Source organism: Sparassis crispa, assembly GCF_003851025.1.
Source record: "Sparassis crispa DNA, contig_000002F, whole genome shotgun sequence".
In the NCBI taxonomy this organism is placed as follows: Eukaryota; Fungi; Basidiomycota; class Agaricomycetes; order Polyporales; family Sparassidaceae; genus Sparassis; species Sparassis crispa.
This window is the reverse complement of record NW_020939749.1, coordinates 1,880,915-1,898,715: the sequence shown is the minus strand read 5'-3', so window position 1 is coordinate 1,898,715 and position 17,801 is coordinate 1,880,915. Positions and strand designations below refer to the sequence as shown.

Sequence of the window (17,801 nt, the reverse complement as noted above, 5' to 3'; positions counted from 1 at the left end):
GAGAACCCGTTGCACTGGTCGAGTTGCGCTCAAATGGCAAGTGCCACAACGAAGAGTCGCTTAACCCTTACCATAATCCTCCAATCATAGTGATATAGGAAGGCAATGGGAAACACCACGTCGTGGCAGCACTGTTCGGATAGATGACCAGGCTTGCCGATGTCATTAAGCACTATGCAATAGATCTCAAATTTGAAGGCGGCTGATGCTCTCGGAAGCCTGAGATAACGACAGTTGGTGAGAAAGTCGGTACTTGCAGAGCACCTGGACGTATACCCCAGACACACTTGCGCAGCGTCTCCGGCTGCAAACGTGTCCGACAGTAAATAATAGTCAGCGTCTACCGGACCCACTTTGAGTCCGTACGCGCCATTTTGTAGCCACTGTAAATCGCTGCGCAGGGAAGTCTATTTCCCCCCGGGATCAAAAAGAGCGCAGACATCGGATGCGATGACCCATCAGAGCGGAGCAGCTGTCTGTATGGTCATTGGATCTCTGCTTCATGAATGCCAATACCAGACGCCAGTGTCGGAAATCCAGTACACAGCACGTAAGTCAAAGTGGAGGAGCGCAATTGCTTTAGAGCAGCTTCCATGATGACGGGAGTCAAAGACATCGCCGTCGACGCGGACTTACGTACATATGCAAGGCGGTGAGTAGCGCGCAGCGTTGACTTGAGTCGTTCGATGAGCGTCTGACTATAGCCAAGACACACATCCATCTTCAACCCAATCGAAGTAACGCACATATACCGCGTACAAGCAATCGGATAAGCAACTATGAAGTTTGCAAGACCTGCCATAACAACATCTGATAAGACAACAATTTTCCAAAGACTGACCCTCACAGCACACCGCGCGAATTCTCAATCGTCCTTCAGTTACCGTGACTGTTCACAAACTCGTGGGCACCGTCAGGCAGGAATGTTGAAGGAAAAGCCTGAATATTGGCAACCGATAAAAGGACGTAGAAACAACTTGACAGAAGCGGTGGATGTTGAGACTGGCGCTGGACCGTATTAAGTAAGGCGCCCGGACGACAACGACAGTCCATCCACCTGCTCGAAGATTCGTCGACCAGGCCTTAGTGCCTTGGCAGGGACTCGACGCATGCAGGATTATATACACAGGCACGTCGACGCCTCAAAGATAAGAGACACACCGTCTGGGCGAGTTGAGATTTACGAATGCAACTTGCGCTGGGCGAGCAAAGACTGCCAACTACACCTATCTGGTCAGCTTCCTTCAAACGGTGAATCTATTCAAAAGCGATAACTGCACGACAAATAGTGCCGTGTTACTTGCAACGCATCGAGTAACGCCTATGCGACGCCAGACAATACCCTGATCAAGCAGGCGGCGGAAGCGTCCACGAACCCAAGTCATCGAGTTAAATCACCAGGCAGCAGAATGTCGAGTACCAGATAGGTAGCTCAGACCGGCTGGAGCGAGGAGGAGAGTGCAAGAATGCATAAAACGCCAGAAAGGACAAGGATCGGTAAGGTATATCCCATGCTTAGACCTTTCTGTCGGGAGCATTGCACTTGTGGGTATATCGAGAACGATCTACGCGAACTTCCGCAGTTGGGCAAGCGGACTTACAACAATCAGAAGGAGAAGTGTAGATCCTGTGTGTTATAGACGATAAATACGACGAGATTTGACTATTAACCACCTACAGGAGCTCGCTCCCCACTTCCACGGAACGTTAGGGATCTCAGTCCGAGGGGAACCATAGACGGAACCAAAAAATCTAAATATGGCTATGCAAAAGAGCAGGTGATACATGTTTCTCATTTCCGTTGGAGCGATGGCCGTTCGAAGCATGTCAAACATGAACTGGAGGCATTGATGGTCAATAAATTTTGGTCGGACGTTCACTTGGCCGACGGCTTCTCCCCACAAAACATCAAGTGTGATCTAGACTGCTGACCTGATCTTGGCGATTGAGGCCCTCGGCGACTCATATTTGTCCAGGCTCCAACACGCTGAGGATCGGCTTTAGGAGAACGTCGCTGGAGTGTGTGAAAAGACGAAGACATCGGCCTGCACTCAGCCTACGCGGAAACAGCGATACGATGACACGCACAGTACTTTGCTACTTCTTGTCACCACAAGTGAGACGGAGTCGATGCACAAGTCATCCAACCAGCGGCTGATTACCAACATTGGTAAGGACGAGGAACGCAGAGACGAGAACGTAAACAGCATGACAGCACGCGCGGGCCAGGACGAAGTGCCAGAATGGCTAAAGCGAGATGGCTTGGTAGCTGGCCTGTTACCGATTATAGATATCTGGGTCTGGAGTCCCTGAGACTGACCGGTATTGAGTTGGGCCTTGCGGCTCCAATTGAGAGGCCAACCGAAGAGCGAAGAGTCAGCCCCGTTCCTGCGAGATACCTCGATATATTCTTGCAGTAGCCTAGATAGATAGGAAGACTTAGGATAGCCTCAAGTATTGGGCATCTCCCGAGTAGTATCTGTAGTAACATATGTCATGGGATTCATGCTCTAATCCAAGCACAAATATTCGAATAGACAGTGGAAATGTCTCATAGGCAGCAGCGTCAGATCTCCTTACACACAGAACAAGAACGTGGATGCAAATTGGGATGCACGACCGCGGGAGGGATCTGATCTGTATGGCACAGCAATGGATAAAGACAGTGGCACACCAATCCAACGGCGCACCAAACAACCAGTAAAAATTCGACCCTGACGGTGACATCCAGATCACCTCGAAAGCGATCTATCGCAGAGACAGAGTCCTCTAGATTCACCGGCGTTGCAGAAATTTGCAAATCTGCCAGGGTAAGCCGGTGTGAATAAACAAGAATGACCGTAACGAGATCGCTCCCAGAACATCATGCAGAGTACCGTAGACATGGTCGACCTGCAGCTTTGAGTCTGGCCTAGTATGTGTTGACCACGGTACTCGGGCAACTGCCAGATTCGTCGATAACGCGGGCCTGCCGCACGTGACAAACGCGCCCGAGTTAGACGCGAGTAACGACAGTAGTACTTGCTTCGTCTAAAACGGTCGCCAAAAACTTGAAACTCATGCACAGAATTACGATTTGTGTTGATCTGAGACTCTGTTTATCGGCGCACGTCTCCTGCGGCCCTGCCAACTTGAACCTGGACATAGTGACTTTATAGCATGGTGTTCATTCGGCAGCCAATCCATCTAACGCTCTTGCCCTGCGTTTGACAGCAGCTTAGACGAGATAATCCTTATCTTGATGGTTCTGTTCGGTCTGCTAGATGTCGCTTCCGTCTGCACTCGGGTTCGGAAGTACACAGGAGGAGGCTCGATCAACTACGGGGACCTCGTTTACTTACTCCGGTCTCATGTGCTCGGATGAGGTGCCTGAGATATGAAGCTTTATAGAGACCCATCGTGGCCGTCGTCAACGCACATCTCATGGTCGACATGTCTTTCCAAACCGCTCGATTCACAGGTCCTCAGAAGTTCACCTACAAGCACGGTTTTCGCCAACCCATTGCAGAGGGTATGACTCAAACAGCGTCTGGTGGGCAAGAGGTACCGTCCTACACCCCTCCTCCTTCCGTAGTGAAGGAGACGTCGGTCATGCCAAATGAACTTGGCGTCTTCTCTGACAACACATATCCTACCTTGCTCAATGGAACAAATACCCCACAAGGTCCTCCAAAATGGTTCAAGAAGGAATCGGAAGTGGATGTCCTGATTTGTGGTGGTACGTACCCTTGGACAACTTTGCGCTCATAGGCTGAGTTTCAAAAATGTCAAAGCCGGTCCCTCAGGCCTTGAGATAGCCGTTTCTCTCATCAGACAGGGAGTCTCTTTCAGGATTATTGGTGAGTAGAGCTTCAGCTCGCATCGTAACTTATATTCTATTCACACGTGTCGCAGACAAGGCAGAAGGACCGCTGCTCGCAGGTAGAGCCGACGGAGTGCAACCTCGTTTCCTCGAGACAATCAGTCAGTGGGGTTTGGCCACCGACGTTGCTGAAGAAGGCCCTATCATCGAACGAACCGCCATTTGGAAGGACGGCCACAACCTGCTGTTTAATCGCTCTCATCAGTCTGATTCACGTTACCGCGGCTTGCACGTCATCACACAGACTGCAATCGAGAACATCTACCTTCGCGACCTCCTCCGACACAGGAAGATCGTCGAGCGCCTGACGTCTATCGAGTCCTTCACCGTCGATGAGTCTGAGGAAATATCCCATCCCGTGTCTGCCACGCTCGTCAATGAGAAGACAGGGGAGACGGAGAATGTCCGCGCGAAGTTTCTCGTAGGCTCTGATGGCGGTTCCAGTACCATTCGTAAGCAGCTCGGTATCAAGTTCGATGGAGTTGCAACCAATATCTATTGGGGAATCATTGATGCTGTCTTCGAGACCACGTACCCCCATGCTGGCGTCTTCGGGTGAGCGCTCTCCGCAATTACGTTCAAAAGCAGGATGACTGACCGAGTTCAACTCCAGCTGCGTCGTCAACTCTGAACATGGCGGATGCTGTATCATTCCTCGCGAGGACGGCATGATTAGGCTGTATACGAAGATTGATCCCGACCGCGTTGTGGGCAAGGAACGCCTCGAGGAAGGTGGCGCAATGGATATCGGCACAATCACTGCGGATGAAGTTCTTGCACAGGCCAATCGTATCTTCGCTCCTTTCACATTGAAATTTGCCTCCCCAGTTAGCTGGTTTTCTATTTGGAAGAGTGAGCGTAACTGTTGCTGTCACTATGCAATCGACTGACAAATCACTCCGCGGACAGTCAGCGAGCGTGTTGCGGAGCGCTTCTCCTACATGAACAGGGTCCATCTCGCGGGTGACGCATGGTCAGTAGCCCGAAATTATCTCGCAAGGAAGATCCTAACTGCCGTCTCCCACAGCCACGTACATAGCGTCATGGGCGCATTCGGTTTGAATGCTAGCATTTTAGACTCCGCTAACCTTGCGTGGAAGATGGGTCTCTGCGCACGTGGGTTGGCCGATACCGAGAAGCTGATGCCCACCTACGAACACGAACGCCGTCGGCATGCTGTGCGCATCATCGAAACTTCCGGCACTTACTTGCGCTTTGTCTGCGCTTCAAACGCACCCATTGTCCGCCTGGATGGCGTGGGTACGGAGGCTCGCGAGGACGAGGACGATAGACCGGCCCTCCCGAAGGAGATAACCGAAGAAGCGGATCCAGGCAGGCGATTCTTGAAGGAGTTCTTCGCTAAGCTCGGGGCGTTCTTGCTGGGCGTGGACTTCGAGTACGGACACAACCTGCTCAACCCGCCTCAGCAGATAAGGAACGACGTCTCTCTGTCCCGCGTTCTGCCGAAGCCTGCGACGGAAGTTGCGTGGGGTGTGCGCGCTCCCAGCCCGCGTGTCACGCTCAGCCAGCAGAAGACGGGCTATCTGTATGACGTCTGTGGCGGGGCGGACAAGTTCACGCTTCTCGTCTTCGCGTCCAACTTCCAGGGCCCCATCCTGCGCGGCCTTACCGCGTTGGATGCCCATCTTGCCTCATCTCAGTCGTTCTACAATCGGTTTGGCCGGTCGAACATGTTTAAGATCGTCCTGATCACCAACCTCCTCCCACTCGATTACGAGGACCATTTCGCCGGCAATGCCACGGGCACTCTGGAATACCTTCGCAAGATTGCGACGCTCGTCTGGGACGACCAGCTGCCAGGCAGGGATGCGCACACGGTGTACGGAGTCGATCACGCAAAGGGCGCTGTCGCCGTCGTGCGGCCTGACTTGTGGACCGGGATATCCGTTCTGCCAGGGGAAGCAGAGATGCTGGACGAATATTTCGAAAGGTTCTTGACGGTCCCTGGGAAGAAATCGTAGTGAGGGCACATCTTGAGACAGTGTACTATTAGAACAGCTAGATTGATTTCGACGACAAGTATGAACTGGTGTAGGTTTTCTCTGAGTCGAACGCTCTATGACATCTCTACTGGGGTTGTACATGGCAAGAATCAGATGCCAACGTCGTACACGCCAGTTGTTTCGCCAGAGCAATAGGTTTGATACTTGTCTTTCTTCTAGCACCAGTGTTACTCCATCGTCCTAGTGTAGCGCTGTCGGCGTCGTATCATGTCCCACCCATCTGTACATCCCCGTCGGGTCCCACAATCCCTGGTTCTAACGCGCCGCCTGAGTCTACGAGTAGCGCCTCGGCCGCCTGGCGAATGCTCGCAATCTTCTCGCGCATGACCTTGATAGATTCAGGGAACAGCTTCTCGGGCGCGTATGGCCCCTCGGACTCGACGCTGACTGGGGTGACATGGGGATCAGCATGTGTGAGAACGCCGGTCGTACGGATAACGAGAGGGAGGTCCTCCCGATAGATACGGGGGGAGCGGCGATACGCCGCGCGACATTGACGATACGGTATTGTAGCCGCGAGCGCCCTCCGGGACTCCGCCCGGAGATTCTGCGGGAAGTGTGGGTAGAGAAGAACAATATGTTACTCACAAATGAACCAGTCCCTAATTCTTTTCAGCTCGACACAACCTTCGAATTCTGGATGTCGGAGCACTTCCCGAGACATACTCTCTTTCCGCAAATTGAATTCGTCGATGGTTATCTGAAGCGCTCTTGTCAGTCTCGCAATCCTCTTTGTGTACAATAACAACCAAAATGGCGCCAGGTGAATGCCCAGGGTGCGTACAGGGTCAGAACAACCAATTGGACCCCAGGGCTTTTCTCAGCAGCGATGCTCCGGTCAGAACGACAATAAAATCGCGACGAATTAATCAACAACGGTAAGCAAAGAGTAGCGCAATATTCGATTCCGAAGATACTGGCGGCCAGTCGTACCTTGCCTTTCCTGTCCACTTGCACAACACCTGGACTGAAACAGTTCGCGAACTTGGTTGCAAGATGCGGGGGTACGGGCTTGGCGGGGTTGAGGACGATGAGCGGGTGCAAGCGGTAGGATGCAGTCGCTGTAACGTATCCGTGAAGTCAGCCAAAATGGACAACTCGGAAGCGCCATGAACTACCGCAGGAGAGATATGCGAAGAGACATGATACTGCATGATTTGAACTCACCGACTGGACTCCACTTCGCGTGCTCCTTCCCGACGCCCTTGACCGCGTGCAGCTCGACTTGGATCTCCTGGCCCGGCCTCAGTTTCGCGATGACAATCTCCTGCTCGCCACGAGCACCAAATCACACCACCGCACACCGCACACCAGCAATAAGAACACCAAGTTTGCAGCCGCAACATGAGCGAACGCACAGAGGGAGGGCGGGGGACTACTTGCCTTATTTGTCGGTGCAGGCGGTTGTGCCAGGGCCATTTCCTCCTGGTCGCCCTGCGGCTGCCATTTAAGATCCCCGCTTTTCACCAGATCATGGATATAGGGATTTTCGCTCCCCTTCTCCGCGTCCTTGTCCCATTCGCAGACGGCATTCAACCTAGGACATTCGCGCATGAAGTCCTGACACATAGAAGACAACAGGTACAGACGTGCAGACGTACTGGAAGACGACGGTGTTGTGGTCGCTCGGTATGTCGGTGGGTGTCCGGAAGTCGAAGAAGGAGGGGTCGACATTGAGGGGAATGAGCCCTAGGCGCTGTGCGAGGATCTCGTCGTGGATTACAGACGTGTTGTTCCAGACGTATACATGCTCGATGGCGATCGTGGGGACCTGTCCTCGGAGGCTTAGCGTGTCGCAGTCAGCGAAGAAGGTACGATGTACCTCCGCAATGAGTATTCGGCGGAACGCGTTCGCAATGGAGGCGTCCACTCCGACCAAGTCAAACTCGATGGATCGCTCTGAGAGCCGCTTGACTTCAACTTTTAGATTCTGAGCTTTCGCAAGCGCAGAAACATCAGTACGCTGCCGACAACATGCTGGCCGGGCCAACCGGCAGAGCAAATTGACTCAAATATGCACGGAACGCACATTCCTGAACTTCTCCAGGTCCCAGCTGTGGTCCTCGTCGGGATAGTGGCCAGGATACTCCGTGCTCGAGACGTCAGAAACACGCTCTGCGTGGATGCCGACATGTCGTCGCGGGTTGAACACCGACGGTGGCAGAGAGTAGGTCGATGCCATTTTTTGGCGAGCGGAGCCGCGGACTGGACCAGGAAAACTGGCGGGAATGACCCAAATATGGAAGGTGTCTACAGTAATCGTCGCAGCGCCGTCGCCATCGACTCGGACTATGTCTCTATCCGCGTCTCACCTGCTCTTTCCCGTACCCCACTCTCAAATTAAAACCGGCTTCACGACCGCGCATGCCGTTGACGTCCCGTCCATCCACCAGGTCCATCTCAGCGACAGTGCTCTCGGCGTGCACAAGGTTTCGTCCGGTACGACCCACACCCTCGTCCGGCCTCCCGTGCCTCCCTCTACCGACTCAGATGAGCACACATGGGACGCACTATTTCCAGCCGGAAGCGTCAACCCAGGAAACAAGTCTGCCCCCCCGGGAGGGTTTGGCTTCTACGTGCACGGACCGCCCGAGTTTGCACGAGCACTGCGCGAGGAGGCGCCGAGGGAGGTGCTCATGAGCTACGCAGTGATGTTCGAGGATGGATGGGAGTGGAGAAAGGGTGGGAAGCTTCCCGGGATATGTAAGAGACCGTCTCTTGCCGCGTGTCTTCCACTGTCTGTCGTCTGAAGTAGGAATTCGTTGACAGATGGAGGGGCGGGCGACTCTGCGTACGGATGCACGGGCGGCAGACAAACGGAGCGCTGCAAATGTTTCAATTTACGACTCATGTGGAGGCAAGGGCATCATGTCATCCGTCCGGTTCTTTCCTCTCACGTTTACTTCTACCTCGTAGAGAAAACGGCGCTGGCGAGCTATATGCTTACCTTCCGACGACGGATTCTAACGCTGCGCGTCTTCTCGAAGTGCCACCTCATTCTGTGCAGCATCCAGACTACGGGTTCTCGGTCGGCAGAGGCGCTTGGCGATTTGTTCCTGGACAGTGGATTACTGTCGCACAGCGGGTGAAGATGAACGAGGTCGGACATGAGGACGGTACATGCCATGATTGGTTTTCAATGGGCTTCGCTGACTGCAGAGCCTACAGGTGAAATCGAAGTGTTCATCGATGGGCGCTCTGTGATCTATGTCGGAGGTCAGACCTTCCGCACGAATGATGCGGTGGACGGGCACGTCCAGGGTCTGCACTTTCAGACATTCTTTGGAGGTGGGTGTTCATGAATGTTATGCTGCCTGCGCGCATTGATGTCTTGTGCACTAGGACACACGCACGAGTGGGCGTCGCCCAGACACCAGCATGCATGGTTCACAAAGGTTTCCGGAGCGATTCTTCGACCCCCAACTCGACATAGTGAGCTGTGAAAATGCCCCGTCTATGGGCATGTGGTGTAGTTGGTTATCACGCTCGCTTAGCATGCCAGCTGATGTGCGAGAGGGGTCCGGTTCGATCCCGGACATGTCCAATTTTACTAAGGGGCAAGGTGAACACTGAATGTAGGGTTAGGGCCTATGTCGTCAAGCTCCAACGCATTCCATTTATATGTCCAGCATGATCAGGCGCCGCAGCGCATCTCTTTGTCTCGTTTCACGATGACCTCCATCACCATCGATGAGGCGGGTACACGCCCCCTCCAGCGTATCCATTCTACCAACCTCCCTTCTCATTCCCAGGAGCCGTCGTTCGTCGCATCCGTCCTTGATAAGCTCATCGACTCCACCGCAACTCACCACGATGTCTCCCACACCATACATGCCCCAATGCATCTCACTCACCTCGTTTCATCCCTCCATTCTCTCATTCCCGGCATAGAGAAGTACGCCACAGAGTACCATGTCGGCAATTACGTTGTAGTTCGCGCCACCGGCGAGAAGTTCTTCGAGAGCATGCCCATCTACGGCAGGTCAGTAGGTTAAACCCAGAGCGTGGCGGCTGCCGTCTCATTATACAAGGCTTGGCATGCATCTCCTGTTCTACGGCCACACCGAGATCAAGGTTCTTCACGAGAAATCAGTGGAGGCTGTTCTCGAGGATCTCTCCATCAGGGTTTGTAGCTTTCGCGTGCCACTCGATCGCCACTGATCGTTGCACAGGAAGGGAAAACGTACGACTCCCCCGAGTCTGTCAAGTCCATTCCGTCCTTCATTCGGACTTACTCGCTCGAACTCGATCAGCTTCTCTATCCCGACATCAGCTACTACAAATGCTTCAACGAATTCTTCTACAGGTACCACCACCCTACCACCCCCTGCACATCCTGACATGACTCTGGATGCGCAGGAAATTGAAACCAGACGCGCGCCCGGTAGCTCACCCAGACGATCCTACGGGTATATGCAGCGCAGCCGATTGCAGGCTCACAGCGTACCAGAACGTTGATCTCGCCAAGAAATTCTGGTCAGATTGCTGAATGTATGCATGTCCTACACATGCTCATATATGTACAGGATCAAGGGTAACCACTTCACCGTCGCCAACCTCCTCGGCGTTGCAGAGGATTCCTCGAATGCACAGGCATTTGACGGTTCCAGCGTCGCCATATTCCGGTATGTTCTCTCCTTCTGTGTAAGTTGACGTTGGCAAATCCGCGTTTGCGTAGCCTGGCACCTGCAGACTACCACCGGTTCCACAGTCCAATCGATGGCGTTGTCGGTGAGACCTTTGACATTGCTGGAGAATACTACACCGGTAAGCAGGTGGCGCCAGGACACTCCACCAGTCTCGGGCGGTTGATGCTGGTGATGCTGGCGCCGTAGTGAACCCGCAGGCGGTGAACGAGCCCAACTTCGATGTGTTCACGGACAATAAGCGCTCTGTGCTCTACATGACTCACCGACTCACCGGCCAGCCTGTTGCATTCGTCGCGACCGGTGCTATGCTCGTCAGTCCGAGCTCCTCTCCTCTCTCCATGCACTGACGTGCCGCCAGGTCGGGAGTATCAAGTGGACCGCGGGTGGCGAGAAGGGCCGCAACGTCAGCCGCGGCGACGAGCTGGGCTACTTTGCTTACGGTGGGAGCACCATCGTCGCGCTCTTTTCCCGCGGCCTCGTCACGTGGGTCGCGTTTCTTCGTCATCCGTTGCCTGCTATGCAGACCTATGAGCCAGTCTGACCATGCTGGCCTGGCTCAGGTTCGACGAGGACCTCCTAAGGAACTCCGAAAGCGTGCTCGAGACCCAGATGAAGGTGCGGAGCGACCCTCTTTCTAATCCCTCTCGTGGCAGGGATCCGCGTGAACCCCGCCGTGCTCCTCTCAGTTGTTGCGCGGATTGCTGATTTCTGATGTGATCATAGGTCGGATGGTCCCTCGGGCGCAGCCAGCCCCCAGCGGCTGCCCAATGAGCGCATCACCGGCATGCAGCATTCACCCGGCAACACGTATCGGGTGTTGGTGCACTTCGTAGGGAAGAACAGCGAGATCTTGGATACCCAGCCGTGTAATTGTATATTTGATAACGGAGACGGAAAGTACACTGAGCCCATCTCGCATCGGCACACACGCCGCAGAGTACTGCGCATCGCTCGCCGTCTGGACGTGCGATGCAGAAAGATCAGGCCCGGGATCAGAACTTGGACTTCGCCTCTGCCTTTTTTGTCATTTTTTCCGGAGATCTGCAGTGCCGCCACTATGCCGGCACTGCGGCGAGTGCGATGGATCTGACTCCGCCCGAGCCCTGAGTGCCGCCCTTCTCCAAGCACATGTCTCCTCTCCGACGTGATAGAAGCGGCGATCCCGACCACGTCTCACGCCTGACCTGTGAGAGTGCAGATACAAATTCAAGTTCACAACTCCGCAGAGAAGCACAGAGTGTCAGTCCAGGCTCCAGGATGGGGGAGCCTGGAGGTCGCCAAGAGTACTTAAGAAGCAAGCGATTGCGCACACCGTACCTCCGATCCCGAGATCCTGAATGGATGCGCGGAGCGAGGCCGTCGATTGCTATCGAACACTTTTAATTGAGTAGGAACAAGCGTTCGTGCCTTCTTCGGAGCGGCCGCAGAACGGCGCCCTCGTGCATGCGGGGAAGCATGAAACGGACTGTCGTAGGTCACCGCAGCAACCGGATAGTGACGGAACGAGCAGGTGAGGCCCAAGTCATGTCCAACAGAGGATGTGTTGCAACTGAACGGGTGGGTTCGAAAGTACGCAAGACGGGTTGTGAGCCGGTTTCCCAGTTCTTTCTCGACGATCTACAGTAGCGACGTGTTGAAAATTTCCCAAGTATGTGCGGTATCTCATTAGGCGGGCGATATTCGTAAAGAGACTGAGCAGGAAAATATACGGTTCCACGTTCGAAAACTTGCCTTGTCCGTCAACAGAGCACAGAAAGAACAAAGATTGCACCAAGGTTCGGTTATGAGTGCGTCATATTAATATAACGGTGAGAAAACATTTGCATCCCCTGTGAAAAGAATCATACACCATGCCCGGTGGATGGCAAGACGTCTCCCAGGAGTAGGGCCAACCCTACATTGTGTCGCCTGCCATAATTTGATCTAGGGCCGTCGCAGACAAGGCTATCCTGTCGTAGATGAAATACCTCAATTGGCCGCGGGGAACGACGATTCGCCTCTGTCATCTACAAATTCATGTCATTAGTGCTAGAACCGAGTACATCATCCCATACACGGGATACCCAATTGGCCACGAGTGGGCGACTCGTCCCTAACTTCGATGGACTACGGCCTCCCGGCATGCGAGCGGTGCACATTGCTATTATCGGGGAACAAGGCCTGTGGCAATGACCTCAGCGGAAGGTTGGTGGCATGCAAATGATGATTCGGTGATAGAGCAAAAATAAGAGGAAGGTGAAAGAATCAGGAATTTCTCTGATTGCGCCGCCGGCGACTGCGCGGGTGTGGCTATCGACATTCTACTACAAAATTCGGGAGAGTTTGTATGGTCAGAAAAGAGGTCCATTGACAGCAATTCAGTGTCTGTGTGATAGGCTGCAATTGGTATGTGACGACGGAGAGGGATGAAGGAATAATTAACACAAGATAAAACCGTTATCGTGCGTACTCATCACAAAAACCGCCGCCAGATTTTATCTATTTTGAGTGACCCAAGAATTTTATCCGTTGTAATCGGATTGTATCAGAGATTCAAGGCGATTACAATCGTGTGACAACATAACAAATAATGTCACGCCTTCTAATCGACGCATCATATGTTAGCACCTTCCAAGGGTATTGCACTCTCATTCCATTCGCCTTCGGATCGCAACACAACGCTCCAAAGCCTTTTGGCCCTTCCCGCCTCTACGTGTGGCGAACTCCCGGGTACTGCCGAGAACTGTACAGCTGACTCCACAACATGTCTTGCCGTTGTCCGTTATCCGTTGTCCTTGCCTTGCTTCAACTTTCAACTCTGGCCATGCCCTTCATTCTAACCTTTTTCTCCACCAGGGGTTCTGTTTCAGATTTCCACTTCACCCTTCAAACATTTCTTCCGCTGAAGTGACGCGGCATCAAGGTTTCAGGCTCATATCTTGCTCTGCCTCTTGCACAGTGGCCCCGAAAATTCATGCAAGGCCTCTGGGCGCTCATGGACTGGCCGTCTCACCTATCTTGTCTCTCAGTTGCTTGGCTGTGGTGCGGTCTCTGCTCTTCATGCCGGCATGACTAGGGGCTTCTCGGATTTGCAAGTAGCTTGTATTCTTGCATGGGGACTCTCATCCAAGGATATGACTCGAGCAGCGTGCTGAAGATATGAGCACATTATCGCAATTTTAGAAGGAAGATTCCACCTGTGAGGATCAAGCACAAGCGCGGCGCATTGCATCCGAAGCTGGTCGTCAACATTCCGCTCCCACAGCGTCGCGCTCAGGTGGTACCCGGTTCCGACACAAGATCCACGCAAAAATACCATCCCTCCATGCAACTCACCGGCGTTGGCAAGCCTGTACGACATGTTGCATCCGAAGCTGGTTGTCAACATTCGGTGTCACCCTCACGGTGGACAGAAGACATACGTGAAGGATATTTGCCCCACCACACGATGCTCGTTGCCAACATTGCTAATCTTGTGCCACCTAAGGCGTTCCCCCACCTGTGTCTATTTGTCGCTCTCCAACACGCTACAAAGTATCACGAGTAGCAGTACACCTCTGCCAGATACCTGATACCACGACGGCCGACAGATCTGAGTGCGAGGAGGCTGTTCACCTCGTTTGATGTTCCTGATGCGGGCACCTTAACAATTCCCGGCCCATAGCACTTCCTGCGCACTCGCCGCCGCCATCAGTGCCCATGGTGACTTTCTGGCTCTTTGTATGCACCACGGTACCACTGCGCGTCCACATGTACCTTATACTCATGAAATATATGTCTTTGTGTACATTATTGCACGGTATATGCAACGCATTGAAGAACTGCAACAAGCAGCTCGAATGCTGGACTGGCAGTGAGCGCAAGTCTTTTAAGCAGTAATTTAATTCAGCCCATTCCAATTGATACAGTACATGATTTTATTGGCATTATATTCAACTTCTAACTTTTCATTGTTAAGGCTTAATGCCATTTTATTCATTCCGGTCATTCTGATGATTTTATCCATTCTAATGACATTCTATTGCGATATAAGGGCATTACAAGTTCTGCGCCTTTTTTGTGATGGCCTATTCGGGGTGGCTTCTCCATAGCCAAAAAGGACATGGCCAATGAGGTGGGTTCCTGCAGATGCGAGAATTTGTATTTTCAACGGCCAGACGCCATAGGATGCAGCGCAGAGGCATATGACTATTGGGGTGCATCACAGATGCCATCGCCCATCATGACAAGAATTTCAGTAGGAAGTGCTCATCAGCTGCAGCGGAAGGGGCTGCCTGAGCCTGAGTGACTCTGCTGCTCGATCGAGCAACTGGTGCTTCACTAGGGAGGTCTGCATGCCTCAAGTCCCCACTATATAGTCCACTGTAGTAGCCCATGTAGCCTTGTTGTATTTTCCAGAAACGTGTAATCCCGGACCCCACGGAACCATGACACTGTCCTACTACACCGCCATTTCTGCTGGAGATCTGCCGGAGTCTTCGCTGCTGAGATTAGATGACAGCCAGGGTAGATAACCCTGGGGATCACAGGCTGATTATCAGTGTGAGATCTATGAGCAGAGACCTCCATAAGAACTGTCAAATATCCCTGTGAGATCCTGAGTGGAATATCAGCAGAGTCTTCGATGGACTCTCTGAGGCTCTGAATGCGGACACCCTCCAGAGCATTTGCATCTGCATCTGTAGTCCACTCCTTCTATACGATTCCGACATACTCCACCGTTGCATCTGTCGACTGGCACACCACGTTCATCCTGCCGGTATTGGCACCACGTTAACTACTGAGCAGCAAAAGTATTATGACTTTGCGGCTGGAGATTCAAACTTGGCACGTGCACGTGAAGTGTGGACTTCAGACCGCTTCAGACGGTTCGTTTCCTCGGCTGTCACCTTTTTCTCTCAACGTTCTTGACTGCTGCTAGTCCTTCCCTTTTTTGTCTTCTTCAACATCCAACATCCTTTTTCGAAACAGGTCTTTTACATTTTTTATGTTAACCTCTCAGTCCTGACCTGCTTTCCGATAACCCTTCGCCAAACCAGAGTCTGTCACCAAGTCCAACATCCGAACCGTTGGAGCGCGTGAAGTGCCAGTAGCGCAAGTGGCCTCACAACACAAATGATTCTATTGCTAGGTCCATAGGCAATGATGGCATGCTTGAGGGCATAGCATCCATGTGGGGGATGATGTCGCAGTTTGCGGAGTCCATTGCATGGAATGCTCAGGAGGGTCCTGTTCCAGGTATGTCATCATCCGGTATCCTGTCTTCTGTTACTCATCTCATTCTGACCCCTCAAAGTTCAGAATGAAGAAGAATCACAACAACCTCTTTGCTTGAGCAACCGGTCGACAACCCCCGGCTGCACATGGACATCGAGCTTGTGCACATCGGAGAACGATGAGGAAAATGTCGAAGTATGTCCTCCCTCCTCAACTGTAGCACTACTCTTAGTGACCTTTGCACAGATTCTGGACAAGGATCAACTCGTGGTGCATGGTCATCACCTCTAATACTTACTCCGGCTCGCGTGACTCAAGTCTCAAGCCACTGCAAGCCTGCACCGCGATGGGCTGACCATTTACCTAGTTCTTGAGGGAGGAATGACATCATCTAACTGACCTAGCATTGTTTCAAAATCCTGTAGTTGTCCTTTTCCTTTTTATATTCTCATGTATTTGCACTCTCATGCAGCTCATGTTTTATACAAACCCTGAATATGCATGCATCCATTGGGTCTTTTGAATGCTCTGAGGCCCTGATCCGAGTGCAATGTCGCAACCACTGCTGGCACCGACATTTGAGGATTTGATAGATCACATCACAAGATCATTCATGCTCTGAGTGAGAGAACAATGGGCTATCCCACGGAGCTCAGGCTCTGGATATCCGCCTAATCTCAGCAGGAGAGCTCTGATAGATATCACGCTCCTGCAAGGGTTCTCGGATTTGATGATTGATCTCCCAAAGAGCTCCTGGCTATATCTTGAAACAGCCGATGTGATTTCTCCGGACATCCCGACTTAGATCTCACACTGTACTCCGGCACAAATGGTGGTGTACATGGCATTGTTTCAGCAATATCGTAAGATTGGGAACTTTATGTCGAGTACATACCAGGCTGCCCCAGTGTATCAAAGTAAATGGAAAATTGAACCTCTGTGAGGTAACGTTGTTCTGACAGGTAAATACGTGTTGGCGCAAAGAATCGCGTGCACATTGCATTTCAGTTGTGAAAGGGAGCGGTCACGTGCATGCAGTTCCTAAGTTACCTTCAGGCTGAGGTTTGGGGTACAGCAAGAGGCATGCACCGGCAAAATCCGAGACACAGGGTAGGGGGAGGGGGGGCAAGAGGGCTCTGGGAATGCAATTCTTTACTGCAGGTTGAAAACCCGAAATAAGAGTCCACAGGGTACCCTCCCTCCCTCCCTCCCTCCTTCCATATCCGGAAGTGACAGCCTAATTAGGAAGGTGAGGTGCCCAAAAGATGTGGTCCGGTGGCTTATGGAGATGTTTATCAAATCCTATATTGGCTTATCCAGAGAGGAAGGGGATGCATCTGAAAGATCACAGAGTAGTTGCATGTCTTTTGACTGACTACAGCACCTCTTGGGGAGGACTATGACACCAGTAATTAATGCATGACTTGCCTGTGTCAGACAGTTTATCAAGGTTCAGTGTCAGAAAATAACATTGCACATGTCCTGGGTCCATTCCTGACCGGAAAAAATGTTCCTGAAATGAGAAAAGCTCTCGGAAAGGTCAATTTATGGTGGCTACACAAACTCATTTAAGGACCACTGGACCCCCCCTCCCTCCCTAACCTCCGGTCTCGGAATTCTCCGGCTGGGCCCTCTTGGGGGGGGGGGTCTCCGAGGCCCTTAACTGGAAATTATTTCCACCCAAGAAACTGCTAGTAGGAGGTGAGTGAAGGCTTATTCTCATGAGTTCCATGCCTTACAGTTGAAACCTATCACAGAGGAGAGCTTGTAACATGTATCAGGGGGTGGTGTTCAGCCAGCGGTGGGGGGGGGGGGGGCAGCATCAGGAAAACCCAACTTTTTCTTAAGAGAACACTTAACTGCCTTAAATGGACTTATAGTTCTTATTTAAGGAAATAAGGACAAAAAGGGCATAAGCCATATTACATTAAGTGTCTGAAATCCAACTTATTGAGACTTATTCGAGAACTTATAACCTTAAATAAGGGTTGTCAGAGCAAAAGGTCTCGAAGGAAAAGTGGGGTTTTCCTGATAGGGGTTGGGGTCAGGGGCTTAGTAGGTGTGATGTCG

At 52.3% G+C, this 17,801-nt stretch overlaps 5 protein-coding genes and 1 non-coding gene across 6 annotated transcripts; 5 read left to right on the top strand and 1 right to left on the bottom strand.

Moving 5' to 3' along the window:
- Positions 1–2,130: 2,130 nt before the first annotated feature.
- Positions 2,131–2,313, top strand: SCP_0306380 (hypothetical protein; the record flags this gene model as incomplete). The annotated part of the gene is made up of 1 exon (XM_027756028.1): positions 2,131–2,313. One exon carries the CDS (start codon positions 2,131–2,133, stop codon positions 2,311–2,313), a length of 183 nt encoding a protein of 60 aa, XP_027611829.1.
- Positions 2,314–3,423: 1,110 nt separating this feature from the next.
- On the top strand, positions 3,424–5,844 carry SCP_0306370 (hypothetical protein; the record flags this gene model as incomplete). Its single annotated transcript, XM_027756027.1, has 6 exons — positions 3,424–3,718; positions 3,774–3,839; positions 3,895–4,417; positions 4,476–4,714; positions 4,772–4,835; positions 4,890–5,844. The coding sequence occupies 6 exons, from the start codon at positions 3,424–3,426 to the stop codon at positions 5,842–5,844; spliced, it is 2,142 nt and encodes a 713-aa protein (XP_027611828.1).
- Positions 5,845–6,091: 247 nt separating this feature from the next.
- On the bottom strand, positions 6,092–8,068 carry SCP_0306360 (DNA-directed RNA polymerases I and III subunit RPAC1; the record flags this gene model as incomplete). The annotated part of the gene is made up of 8 exons (XM_027756026.1): positions 6,092–6,273; positions 6,475–6,586; positions 6,820–6,947; positions 7,054–7,153; positions 7,270–7,423; positions 7,488–7,657; positions 7,709–7,816; positions 7,916–8,068. 8 exons carry the CDS (start codon positions 8,066–8,068, stop codon positions 6,092–6,094), a joined length of 1,107 nt encoding a protein of 368 aa, XP_027611827.1.
- A 109-nt stretch (positions 8,069–8,177) lies between these two features.
- SCP_0306350 (hypothetical protein) lies at positions 8,178–8,636 on the top strand (the record flags this gene model as incomplete). The annotated part of the gene is made up of 1 exon (XM_027756025.1): positions 8,178–8,636. One exon carries the CDS (start codon positions 8,178–8,180, stop codon positions 8,634–8,636), a length of 459 nt encoding a protein of 152 aa, XP_027611826.1.
- A 708-nt stretch (positions 8,637–9,344) lies between these two features.
- On the top strand, positions 9,345–9,430 carry SCP_t0306340. Its single transcript is given in 2 exon segments — positions 9,345–9,382; positions 9,395–9,430. It is a non-coding gene; the product is annotated as a tRNA-Ala (tRNA).
- Positions 9,431–9,557: 127 nt separating this feature from the next.
- On the top strand, positions 9,558–11,306 carry SCP_0306330 (hypothetical protein; the record flags this gene model as incomplete). Its single annotated transcript, XM_027756024.1, has 10 exons — positions 9,558–9,868; positions 9,918–10,011; positions 10,059–10,192; positions 10,246–10,362; positions 10,413–10,511; positions 10,565–10,653; positions 10,722–10,846; positions 10,894–11,018; positions 11,096–11,150; positions 11,259–11,306. 10 exons carry the CDS (start codon positions 9,558–9,560, stop codon positions 11,304–11,306), a joined length of 1,197 nt encoding a protein of 398 aa, XP_027611825.1.
- Between the last annotated feature and the right edge of the window lie 6,495 nt (positions 11,307–17,801).